The 12,013-nt window shown below is 44.0% G+C and overlaps 1 protein-coding gene across 8 annotated transcripts in view; it reads left to right on the top strand.

Annotated features, from left to right (window-relative positions):
- ZNF608 (zinc finger protein 608) overlaps positions 1-12,013 on the top strand; it is a 150,057-nt gene that overhangs the window by 85,629 nt on the left and 52,415 nt on the right. For 6 of the 8 annotated variants that reach the window (XR_005659674.1, XM_029056160.2, XM_039910908.1 and 3 more), the window contains exons 4-7: positions 5,939-6,026; positions 6,500-8,951; positions 10,086-10,506; positions 11,086-11,258. Coding sequence is in view for 7 of the 8 variants with exons in the window: in XM_029056160.2 (XP_028911993.1) it covers positions 5,939-6,026; positions 6,500-8,951; positions 10,086-10,506; positions 11,086-11,258 (3,134 nt within the window). In the remaining variant the exon portion in view is untranslated. The remainder of the gene's footprint in view (positions 1-5,938; positions 6,027-6,499; positions 8,952-10,085; positions 10,507-11,085; positions 11,259-12,013) is intronic. The other 2 variants (XM_039910910.1, XM_029056163.2) reach the window with 1 other exon arrangement.

Here is a 12,013-nt window from a genome sequence, read left to right as displayed (position 1 = left end):
CTTGTTCCCCGGGCACATCAGGGAATGGAGAAGAGTGACATTTTAACCAATTTTCCAGTTGCCTGCCCTAAGTCCAATGTCATTTTCTCTAGTATTGAGAGTTTCTTTCACAGTATTGTTTGTTTATAGTTGAGCTTTTCACTACAAGGTAAAACACAGAGGCTGTTTGTTAGAAATCTATCAATCTGTAGTGACCAAGGCTTTCTTCTCTTTGGGTGTTGGATTTTATTCAGCAACCAGCACTCAGTTCTTCAGTCAGTAGCTCTAGCCAACTAACCAGGAAATGGGGAGCACATTGTGTGGGGAAAGAGTGATCTTAGTGACTTTCCCTGTCACCATTGTTGTTTTCAAATTCCAAGGGTAATAATGGGCCTGATTCATTGTGACCAGAGTCAAAGTCAAAGTCTCTTCTCTCATATAACCATCTCCCCACATGAAAAATACATAGGTGAATAATTGCAGAGAATTTTCATAAAGACTATAGCTGCTTGCAAAAGGAGCACTTGCATTTGATTAAAAACAGATTGAAAACCGTAGCAAAAGAAAGACAAACTGGTTTTGAAAAGAAGTTCCTTCTTCCCGAAGATTTTTCTCTTTCAAAATTTAGCCTAGTTTAGCTGAATGCTAGCCGTTCTTTAACTGAAACTCTTCAAAGGCCAATTTTTTTGCCTTTATTCACATGTGATTATTAAAGTGCCTTTTACCTGGGAGTATTACCAAAATATCTTTTTTGCCTGTTCCATTTAACAATCTGTACAGTGTTCAAGTGTGTTATCGCTATGTATAGATCCCTAGGAACAGAAAGTGCAGGTGTTAAATGGCTTCTCTGTTCATTCTTGTCTGTTTACACAGATGACTCATAGCCAGTCTACACTTATCCATCAATAACATAAAGAAAAACTGGCCCCTTAGAGTACTTTAAGTCAGATGAAATCTGCAATGAGACTCATTTTAAAAGGTCATGTATTTCTTAAATATAGGCATAGAGACAACCGATGGGGTAGCAGGGTTTTTTGAAAAGTAGTTACAGGTAGATGTGGCCTTAGAGTCCATGTTAAAATGAGATGATATTTTTAAATAGTGACATTTATATAGCATTGTGATTTGTGACCTTCAGTAATTAGTCTATCTTAAAGTAAGGCCTACTTCTGCCCTCAAGAAGCCTACCCCCAAATTACAAATTTTGTTTTCACCTTTAAAGAGAGGAAATAAAGAAAATTGAGGCCAGTGTACTCTGTCTTGTTGAACCTACCCAGATGATTGTGGATCTAAGTTCCCGATGCATTTTTTCCAAACTGCTTGCATAATGATCTTTCTTGTGGGGGTTTAATTGGTGAAGAAACAGTGCACCTTCTGAAAATTTGATATGTATTTGTCACCCCATCTGGTGTACTCTGCAAATGAGGATCTTTCACATTTCCAGACACCCATTTGTGTGGTGCACTGTTCCTTCAGCAAGGAAAAACATTCCCTGAATGGGAGGCCAGTCACAGCCCCGTCTGGATTTGGTTTGTTTGACCCAATTCTCAGTCTCTTATTTGCAGAAACGTTTTTTTTTCCCCTTGAATCAACTGTCATTTCAACTAATCCAGATACCAAAAAGGAACAGAAAACTCATTTCAAAGTGGGCCCCATGCCTCTCCCCCTCCAACGTTTCTCCATCTTCCCCATTGTTACACATATTTCCAATTTGAAAACCAGGAAAGAACTTGAAGCAGCATGGCATAGTGGATAGAACATGGGCCTGGGAGTCAGGAGGTCATGCGTTCTAATCCCGGCTCTAATAAAAATAATTATGGTATTAAGCACTTACTATGTGCCAGGCACTGTTCTAAGCGCTGGGCACTGCTGCCACTTGTCTGCTGTGACCTTGGGCAAGTCACTTCGCTTCCTCTGTGCCTCAGTTACCTCATCTGTAAAATGGGGATTGAGAGTGTGAGCCCCATATGGGACAGGGAGGGACTGTGTTCAACCCTATTTGCTTGAATACACCCCAGTGCTTAGTACAGTACCTGGCACATAGTAAGCCCTTAACAAATATCATTATTATTATTATCAATGAATATAACTATTGGGGGCCCATTCAGAACTCAAATATTGATTATTCCAGGGAAATATGGAAAGTGGGACATTAAATTGGCACTGGTTTACAGAATCAAAATTGGTTACCAAAACAAAATCCCATATTTTCCATTGAGGTGATTGTTGTCAACTTCCTTCCCGAGGTCAAGGTCAGACACCCGTGAATGGGCTGCTTTCTCACTTATGATTGGCTCTGAGTTACAAACTGCAACAAGATTTCTGTTCTTGGGGGAAGTGAAAGATAAATAATAATAATGGTATTTGTTAAATGCTTAACTGTGTGCCAGACACTGTACTAAGTTGGAGCCCAAATGTTGCATTTGTATTTGGCTTCTTGTTACAGATGCCAGAATGTCCCATACCTTCCCTCCGCGAGAACAATCCACATGATAATTTATATGTGCAAAGCTCTTCAAGCATTCTCTCCATGTTATCTCTTTCCTTATGTGTTTTGATGCCAGTCCCCTTGGGGTTCAGAAACCTTGTCCAATACCCATCTGTGTATTTTTCCCAGCGCTTAGTGCACCATAGCCATAGGTGCTTAATACTACCACAATGTTAGAGACTCAGAGTTCCTAAGGATGAGTGTGTGTGCATGGGTATCTGAGTTATGCACCAATCAGCATTCTGAATCATCAGCATGTATATATTGTTAGTCCATTGAAAGTTCTAATCATGTATTGCTACTGGCCGTTTAACTTCTGGTACTCAAAAAAAATAATCCCTGATGCAAAAAGATTTGTTTTGACCATTTTAAATAGAAAAGTCTTCTTGGGAAATATCTCTTAGCTGATTTGTTTCCTCATTGAAGCCAGTCCACTATTGTGGTGATTCTTGAGAAAGGTGGTCTATTGGAAGGTGTGCAGGACTGGGAGTCGGGAAACATGGGTTCTAAACCCAGCTCCACCACTTGCCTGCTGTGTCACCCTTTACTTTTCTGTGTCTCTGTTTCCTCCTCTGTAAAATGGGGATTCAATATCTGTCCCCCTCCAGCCAGGCCGTGAGCCCCACGTGGGAAGGCCCGAGTCGGATCCAAATGTATCTACTGCAGTGTTTGGAGCACAGGGAATGTGTCAGCAGCTCTGTTGTATATACTCTCCCATGCCCTCTAGACTGTAAGCTCATTGTGGGCAGGAAACGTGTCTACCAACTCTGTTATATCATACTCTCCCAGGCTCTGCACACAGTAAGTGCTCGATAAACGCCGTTGATGGATGGATTGTAATTGCTTCACAAATAACGTTAGCACTGTGGTGCCGATGATGAAGGTGATGATGTCTGCTTGTCTCTGAGGCTCACCCAGCCTCATCACAGTACCTCTCTGGAACAGCCACTTCAGACTGGACACGGAGACCACGACCACATTCTCTGTTTCTCCCCCCAAGTTTGGCTCTTTAGGGTCAGCCTGAGTTAGCTGTTCTCTGGAGCAGTCCAAGGCATGGCTCTTTGTGTGTAAACACAGCCCAGTTGAGCAGACAGTAACCTTTCATCACACTGACAAACCTTGTTAGTGCAAACAAACCGGTATTTGATTTACGGAGCCACGGACCGTCTGACAGCCCTCTCTCAGAGTTGGGATTATTCCTGCCCGATAAAACGGTTTCCAGCCGGACTCCCTTGGTCTCCATTGTTTTGCCCCCCACCTCCCTGAGGGTGCTGCGTCATCTCCTCCCCACAACGTGCATTGTAGCTTGGGCGCTGGCTGCTCGGGGGTCTGTGCCGCAGTGCCCAGCCCTGCCCGGCCCAGTCCCGCGCAGCCAATCAAAGGCCTGGCTGCCCATTCGCTCCTAGCCAATCCGGAGCCGGCCCTGGCTGGAAACGTGAAGCCCTCAGGGAAAAGCAATACAAAAGCCTTTCACTGCAGACAAATGTTAAGTGTCTGCGCAGACTTTTCCTGTTTTTAATTTTATTACTCTGAGAATGGAAGGTTTGTTGTTTCTTTCATGTTTCCTTTCAAGCAGTTTTAATTATACATTTGTGTTACATCAGGGACTCTGGAACACACTTATGCAGTCTCTTGCATCTGAAGCAAAATGCAGTAACCTTCTGGCAAGACAGATTCCAGGACGGTAAAATAAAGCTGACATGCTGGAGCATTTTAAGCAGCTGGAAAGGTCTTTGACACCACACAGGGTGCCCTAGAGAGCAGATGATGAGAAAACCAGATCACTTTCCTTCTCTCCCCACTCCCTTTTTTAGTTTTTATTTTTTGGCTTTTCAGAAGGGGGTGTGGGTGTTGTCGAATTGATAAAAACAGCTTTCCCAGTGAGTTGATATGACATTTGGGTGAATTCTAACCCAACTTAATTTTTATTGATTCTCATTTTAAATAGGAATCTTTTTATATTAACCTTTAATTTCCGTGGGGGAATCCAGTTGTCTTAAAATTGTGGAATGGTTTATTTTGAATTTTCCTTTCAAATGCCTTTTGTCTGCTAAATGCCTCACGGAATTCAACTGTCACCTAAGGAACAGCAATGTGAAACCATATGGGGAACAATTTTCAAATCTGCTTTGGAGCATTTTTTTCCAAGGAAATCCGTCCTTCCGCCATACTTGAGCTAATAGCACTTCAAATGTCTTCCTGCTGTTAAAGGGGCCCCATGACAGCGAGCTGCAGGTTGCAGGTTTACTTTGCCTTGGGGCTGCAGAGGAGGAGAATTTCTCCAGTAAGATTAGAAACGACACCAGTACCACAAGGAAACAGGTTGAGTGGAAATAGGGAAGATGGTCCTGCTATAGAGGACCAAACGAGGAGACCAAAATAGTTGTACTTCTTAAGCAATCATCTGTGAGAAAAATAAAGTTTACCAACTGTCTCCAGGAATGAATCTTGATAGAAAGGAGTGGGGAATGTATATACATACATACATATAAGGTTGTTATCTTAAAAAGAAACCAAAACTGTATCAGAGAATTTATTTTTGTGCACTTTAGGGAACCAAAAATGAGGTCATGTTCACTGGGTGACAGATTCATTTAAAACACCTATCCAAAAAGCACTGTTTGGGGATTGGAGAGGTTTTGCAGGGGGGAAAAAAGCAAAACAAAACTTTTTTTATTGTGTGTATGTGTGTTGGTTTTATTTTTGTTGGTTTTTCATTTCAGAGTCCTCTATGGCAAGTACCTGGTAGTTTAATTGGGGGATTTAATAAAAGCCCTAGAGTTTATCCACTGTGCATATTTTGTCCATTAAGGAAGACTATTTGGGGAAATTTTCATATGAAGCCAAACTAATCCCTGCAAAAGATAGTAAAATAGACACTATTCCATGGCTAATTATTCTCCTCAGGAGGTCCTGTTAAATTTAAGGCTAGGGAAAGGAGCTTCAGTTATAGAGAACGTGTCTAATGCTTAAGTTCTCATATCTACCATAGATCAGTCTTCAGACATTGACTTTTTTGTGTATAACTGTTACCACTATTTTATTGTATTGGAAACAAAATAGATTCCTTTCATTCACCTCCTGATTTAAGCAATGGTAACTGGCACTCAGTTTATGCTGGCTGCCTGCCAAACGAAAGCAATTACGTGCAATAATAGAAAAATTAAGAGGTGAGTGTTGCTGCTTTACAGCAGGACACGGCAAAAACCATTTCCTTCTGTCAGCAGAATCTTGATTACACTCACACACATTCTCTCTCTTTCTCTGTCTCACACACGCATGCGTGCATGCACACACACACACACAATTTCCTCTGGGTTTTAACTTGAGGTCACTGAAACCAGAAAAGAGGAAGAGTACAAACCACAGCTTTTGAAAGCAAATGAGAATTGAGTTATGTTCATAATGGTTTTTGTTTTGTTTTTTAATTTGGAGTTGTGCTGTGATACTTCCTTTCTCTCCCACCTGCAGGTGTCTTAGTGGTAAATGTCACATGGCGGAATAAGACTTATGTTGGGACGCTGCTGGATTGCACGAAGCATGATTGGGCCCCTCCAAGGTAGGCAGTCATTTTAGAGTCTGTTTTGTTCAGTGTCTATTTTCCTACCTTGCTTAAGGAAGGTATAGAGGGATTAATCGTGAACCAAAGGCTGCACGTAATTGAAACCAGGCAGAAGAGAAATTAGAAATTCTTTTGCTCCCTGAAAAATGCAGATGGTGCCATCCTTGGCCTTACTCCTCTCTCTTACCTCATCCTCCCAACCCACCTGGCTCACATCGGTATCTATGGTTTTTGGGTTTTTTTCACCCCCTCATGGAAATTGAAATGGAATTGTTTGGTTTCCTTTCATTTCCCAGAGACGAATGCATGTCTCAGTGGCCGACTCCGTTGAGCTTGGCAAAGTTATATTCCCTTTAGAGGGTCCGGAGGTGACTGCTGCACCAGGGAGTGTTGACTGTGGTTTAGGAGCAACTACACCCTGTGGTGCCTGTTGCCTTTGCTCACTCTCAGTCTGTTGCTCACTTCCCTAGGTTCTGCGAGTCACCAACAAGCGACCTGGAAATGCGAGGAGGCCGAGGCCGAGGCAAGCGGGCCAGGTCTGCCGCGGCCACCCCCGGCAATGATGCTGGCTTTGCCGAATCCAGGGGCCTGCAGAGCAAGAACCGCGGTGCAGCCAATGGGAAAGGGCGACGGGGCAACCTGAACTCTAGTGGACGCAGGACCCCCCCTAATTGTGCCGGAGAGGAGGTCAAGGCTAGCCCTTCAGCAGCCAACAAAAGGAAAAACAAGCCTCCGGCTGAGCTGGATTTAAACTCCAGTTCCGAGGACACTAAGTCGGGGAAGCGTGTGCGTACTAACTCGCGGAGCACTCCAACCACCCCCCAGGGGAAACCTGAGACGACTTTCTTGGACCAAGGCTGCTCTTCGCCAGTGCTGATTGATTGTCCTCACCCAAACTGCAACAAAAAGTACAAGCACATTAATGGACTGAGGTACCACCAGGCCCACGCACACTTGGACCTGGAGAACAAGCTGGAGTTTGAGCCAGACAGTGAGGAAAAGATTTCTGACTGCGAGGAAGCCTTAAGTAACGTGGCACTTGAATGCAACGAGGCAAGCACAAGCTTATCGACATTTGATCAGCTGAAAGCACCCCCATCCCCAAGCCCCGGGAACCCCCCTGGAACGCCCAAGGGTAAAAGGGAGCAGACTAACAGTGGCCCCGGTTCAGTGATCAGTTCCAAAGCGGGCAAGAACTCGGGCAAGAAGAAGGGCGTGCACCATGAGCTGAGCAGCCTCCCAGTGATTGCCAACATGGCCACCCCGCTGGACAGTTGCTCGGGAGCTGACGGCAACCTGATGGCCGAAATGCCAAAACTGGAAGCAGAAGGATTGATTGATAAGAAAGGTTTGGCCGAGAAAGACAAGGGCAAAAAGGGCGGCAATTGCAAGGTGGACCGAAACCTTTCCAAACTTAAACCTGCCAGGCCCATAGCCCCAGCCCCCGCCCCAACCCCTCCCCACTTAATAGCTATTCCTACTGCAGCCTTCACCGGCACCACCGCAGGGACCATCCCTGGGCTGCCCTCCCTCACAACAACTGTTGTTCAGGCCACACCAAAGAGCCCTCCATTAAAGCCTATTCAACCAAAGCCCACCATTATGGGAGAGCCAAGCACTGTAAACCCAGCTCTCACGTCACTCAAAGACAAAAAGAAAAAGGAGAAGAGAAAGCTAAAAGACAAAGAAAGTAAGGAGACAGGAAGTCCCAAAATGGACACCAAGCTGGGAAAGCTAGAGGACTCAAAAGGGCCCGGGAAGGAGTTAGCTGGACATTTTTTAAAGGATCATCTCAACAAGACGGAAGCGCTGGCTAATGGGCTCTCTGAGTCTCAGGAGAGCAGGATGGCAAGTATTAAAGCCGAAGCGGACAAGGTGTATACATTCACAGACAACGCCCCCAGTCCTTCGATAGGGAGTGCTTCGCGGATAGAGAGCAGCCCTCTGGTGAACGGACAGTCTCCGATGGCCCCGTTGCATGTGTTGACCCAAAATGGCGCTGAGGGTTCGGCCGCTAAAACCAACAGTCCGGCGTATTCTGACATATCTGATGCTGCTGACGATGGGGGTTCTGACAGTCGGTCAGAGGGCATGAGGTCAAAGGCCAGTTCTCCTTCAGATATTATTTCCAGCAAGGACAGTGTGGTGAAGGGGAATTCGTCAACCTCAGCACAATCGTCCCAGGGGAAGGAGCCCCATTCCCCCTATTACCATGGCTACGATCCTTATTATTCTCCAAGTTACATGCACTCCGGACAGGTCAGCACCCCTGCGGCTGGGAACTGTGCCACCGCACAGGGAATGAAGATCAAAAAGGAATCTGAGGAAGAAACCGAAAAGAAAGACAAGGCAGAGCCATCCGATTCCAAGAAGACCGAAAACAATTCCACCAATTTACAGCCCCAGCACCAGTCAGTAATCACTCAAAGACATCCTGCACTCACTCAGTCACTTTATTATGGACAGTATGCCTATGGGCTCTACATGGATCAAAAATCCTTAATGGCTTCAAACCCTGCTTATAGGCAGCAATATGAGAAATATTATGAGGACCAGAGGCTGGCTGAACAGAAAATGGCTCACACTGGGAGAGAAGGTGAAAGAAAGAGTGAGCTCCCCTTGAAAGAGCTGAGCAAAGAGGATAATAAACAGAAAAACATCCCATCAGCCACCATTTCAAAGCCTCCTTCTACTCCAGAGCCAAACAAAAATAACACTAAAGTAGGGGCTTCGATGCCGAGCAAGACTGAGGAGACAAGCAAATCACAGATCCTCTCCAGTCACCAGCAGCAACTTCAGGCTGACAGTTTCAAAGCTAAGCAAATGGAAAACCATCAGCTCATTAAGGAGGCCGTAGAAATGAAATCTGTCATGGATTCCATGAAGCAGACGGGTGTAGACCCCACTACCAGATTTAAACAAGTAAGAGGCTGGTTCTAGATGTAAAGAGAGTGTTTTTCTTTTCTGGGCTTGGACCAATTGTATCCTTGGTCCTCCAATTGCTTAAAGTGTCCTGTTTGTGCCCTAAAACATTGCCACTTGGAAATGTTTTCAAGAAGTCCAATAATCATTATTTCATTTTTTCCTCCAGTGTGATCCTGTCCAAGGAGCAAAATTCCAATCCTTTTATTCAGCCTGGGATGTTTTGCTGAAAATAGAATGAAAAAATGTATTTTCCTTTGAAATTCCACTTAACGTTTTCTAAGAATAGGAAACTAATTTCCCATATGTGGCAGCTTATTTCAGGAAAATGGAAAGGTCTAACGTGTTGTCTGTTAGACACCGGGTCATATTTGCAGGGTTCTTAAAGAGCTCCAGGCCCCATTACCTGCCCCATCACACCCAATTTGATTGAGTTAGAATTGGGATGCACAGCTGGATTTATCAGACAATGTACAAATGGGTTTCTGAACATTTCTGAGTGCACATGTATTCCTGCCTGCAACCTGGTCATTAGTTTAGTTAATTTGGACCTGAGCTTCTCACATGAAATTTTGGTCTTTATCCCCAACTAAGGGGTGGGAGGGAGGGAGATGGAGAGGGAGGGAGGGGAAGAGAGAGAGTGTGTGTTAGTTCAAAAAAGCAAAACCATCTTTTCATAGTTTTAAAAGATGTACAGAATATTAAGCATATTTGGCTTTCAGAAAAAGAAATGTAATTGTCAACTCTTGTCTCCAAAGAGATAGTTTAGAAATTCTTAGGTCATTTTACTCCAAATGTAGTTGTCGTGCTTCCACACAACGGCAGATAATGTGAATGTTTAATTTTGAAGCAAGTCAGTAACTTCTTGGGGAACAAAGTGGTACGCATTTAAAAACTTATCTTGTTGAAGATATCACTATATAATAGAATGCCATTCCTCTGAGTACTTTCATGAAATCATTATGATCAGATGATGCAGAAAATACAGCAGAAAGGCACTGCCTTTCAAAACCCTTTTATGCCAACTTTGGCGATTTGGGCTGTTTGCCATGACGTGGCTTTGAAATGAATGTGTTAGGAGGAATTTGGAGGATTTCATTGAACTTAGGAACAAATGTGTTTTCCCCCTGTCAGCAGGATCCAGATTCGAGGACATGGCACCATTACGTCTACCAGCCCAAGTATCTGGAACAGCAAAAGTCAGAGGAACTTGATCGTGAGAAAAAGCTAAAAGAAGACAGCCCCAGGAAAACCCCTACTAAGGAGAGTGCCCTGTCCAGCCTTCCGGTGTCATTAATGAGCATCAAAGAGGAGCCCAAAGAAGTCAAGCGCCCTGATTCCCAATCAGTGGAGGAGAGCAAGATCAAAAATGATGATCGGAAGACTCCTGTAAACTGGAAGGATTCCCGGGGAGCCAGGGTGGCTGTTTCATCCCCGATGAGTCAGCATCAGTCATACATCCAATACTTGCATGCTTATCCATATCCTCAGATGTATGATCCCAGTCATCCGGCCTACCGGGCTGTTTCTCCTGTCCTGATGCACAGCTACCCTGGTACGTGTTGCATTCTTGTCAGGAAAAATTTCCCCACTCATTATTTAGAAGTTAGGTTAAATTCAGAACCTCATAGTTGACATTTGTTTTTCTTGTTCTTCAGTGTGTAAAGTTCCGTAGATGAAACTGATATTCATTTTATGAACTGTCAGAGTTCCTGGCTATGGTTTCCCCAAGCCCTGACAGTCTGTTGTTGCCGTTAGACTGACAGATCTGTTATTGCCTATAAAAATATTCTAAGCACTTACTGTCAGGACCATTATAGTTACAATTCCTTTCACTTAAGACGACACATCAATGTATGAAATGTCTGTAAGCTCAGCTCTGTTTATAACCTCCATTCATCAGGGTGAATTAACTGGAAAAACAACCAGAGAGCTGAGACTCAGTTTAATGACCAAGTGGCCCATTTTTAATGCCACCCTGATCTAAAGCTCTCCTGTTGAATTCTTGTTACCAGAGTGTGTGTGTGTGTGTGTGTGTGTGTGCGCGCGCGCGCGCACGCACATGCACAATTGCATGCATGTGCGTGTTTAAAGCAGCCAGTAGCTTGATGTGGCATTTGTTGTTTATCTGCAGGGGCCTATCTCTCCCCAGGATTTCATTATCCTGTTTATGGGAAGATGTCAGGGAGAGAAGAGGCGGAAAAAGTCAATACCAGTCCTAGCATCCCCGCGAAAACCACCACTGAATCTAAAGCACTAGATTTGCTCCAGCAGCATGCCAACCAGTACCGCAGCAAGTCCCCCGCTGTAAGACTTCTTGCGTTGTTATTCGAGAATGCTGATTTGGGGGAAGTCGGGGACAAGAGGGAAACGTGCATGGTTTTGAAGTCCAGCTGTGAATTCAAGATGCTGTTTTTATACTGATGCATTAAAAAAAAAAAAGAGTTGTTTAAAATAAGGATTCTTCCTGGCTTGAAATGACAAGCTTGTGAACAGGCTTTATTGTAGTATGGAAATCTAAATTCATGCATCAGATTTTGATGGTGCAGAGAAGAGTTACACACACACACACACACACACACACAAAAAGCCATCCAGGAGCAAATAGGAAGACTAGGTTCCGTGCTCCTAGATTTTGAGGCATCCCTCCGAGAGAGTCGTCTTGGAGTGTCCTATCCTAAATGTAGAAGTATCCATCCATTTCTGTAACAGAGCGTATTATGTCCTTCTAATTTCAGATAAGTCATTTTTAATGGGGGGCAGAGGGTAGGGAATGTGAATTAAAAGCTTCACCCTAAAGGATTTTTTAAACACTGCTTTCTATTCTATATGTCCTCTATGGAAAGCTCTTCCAGGCAGAGTCCAGAAGATCCCATTATATACTGTTAAATACCAATGTATGAGGATGAGGAAAATTCCCAACATTTCCCAGCCCTTCTACATGTATTGATCATGTCTTGAGCAAACATTCCGGCTACTTAGTTTGCTGTGTTTATCATTCTGAGGGTTTGGCTGATATTTAAACTAAAATCAATCCATGTCTGTTTTGAACTGTTGAGCAT

This window comes from Ornithorhynchus anatinus, chromosome X5, assembly GCF_004115215.2.
Source record: "Ornithorhynchus anatinus isolate Pmale09 chromosome X5, mOrnAna1.pri.v4, whole genome shotgun sequence".
NCBI lineage: Eukaryota > Metazoa > Chordata > Mammalia > Monotremata > Ornithorhynchidae > Ornithorhynchus > Ornithorhynchus anatinus.
This window is presented reverse-complemented; position numbering and strand designations above follow the sequence as displayed.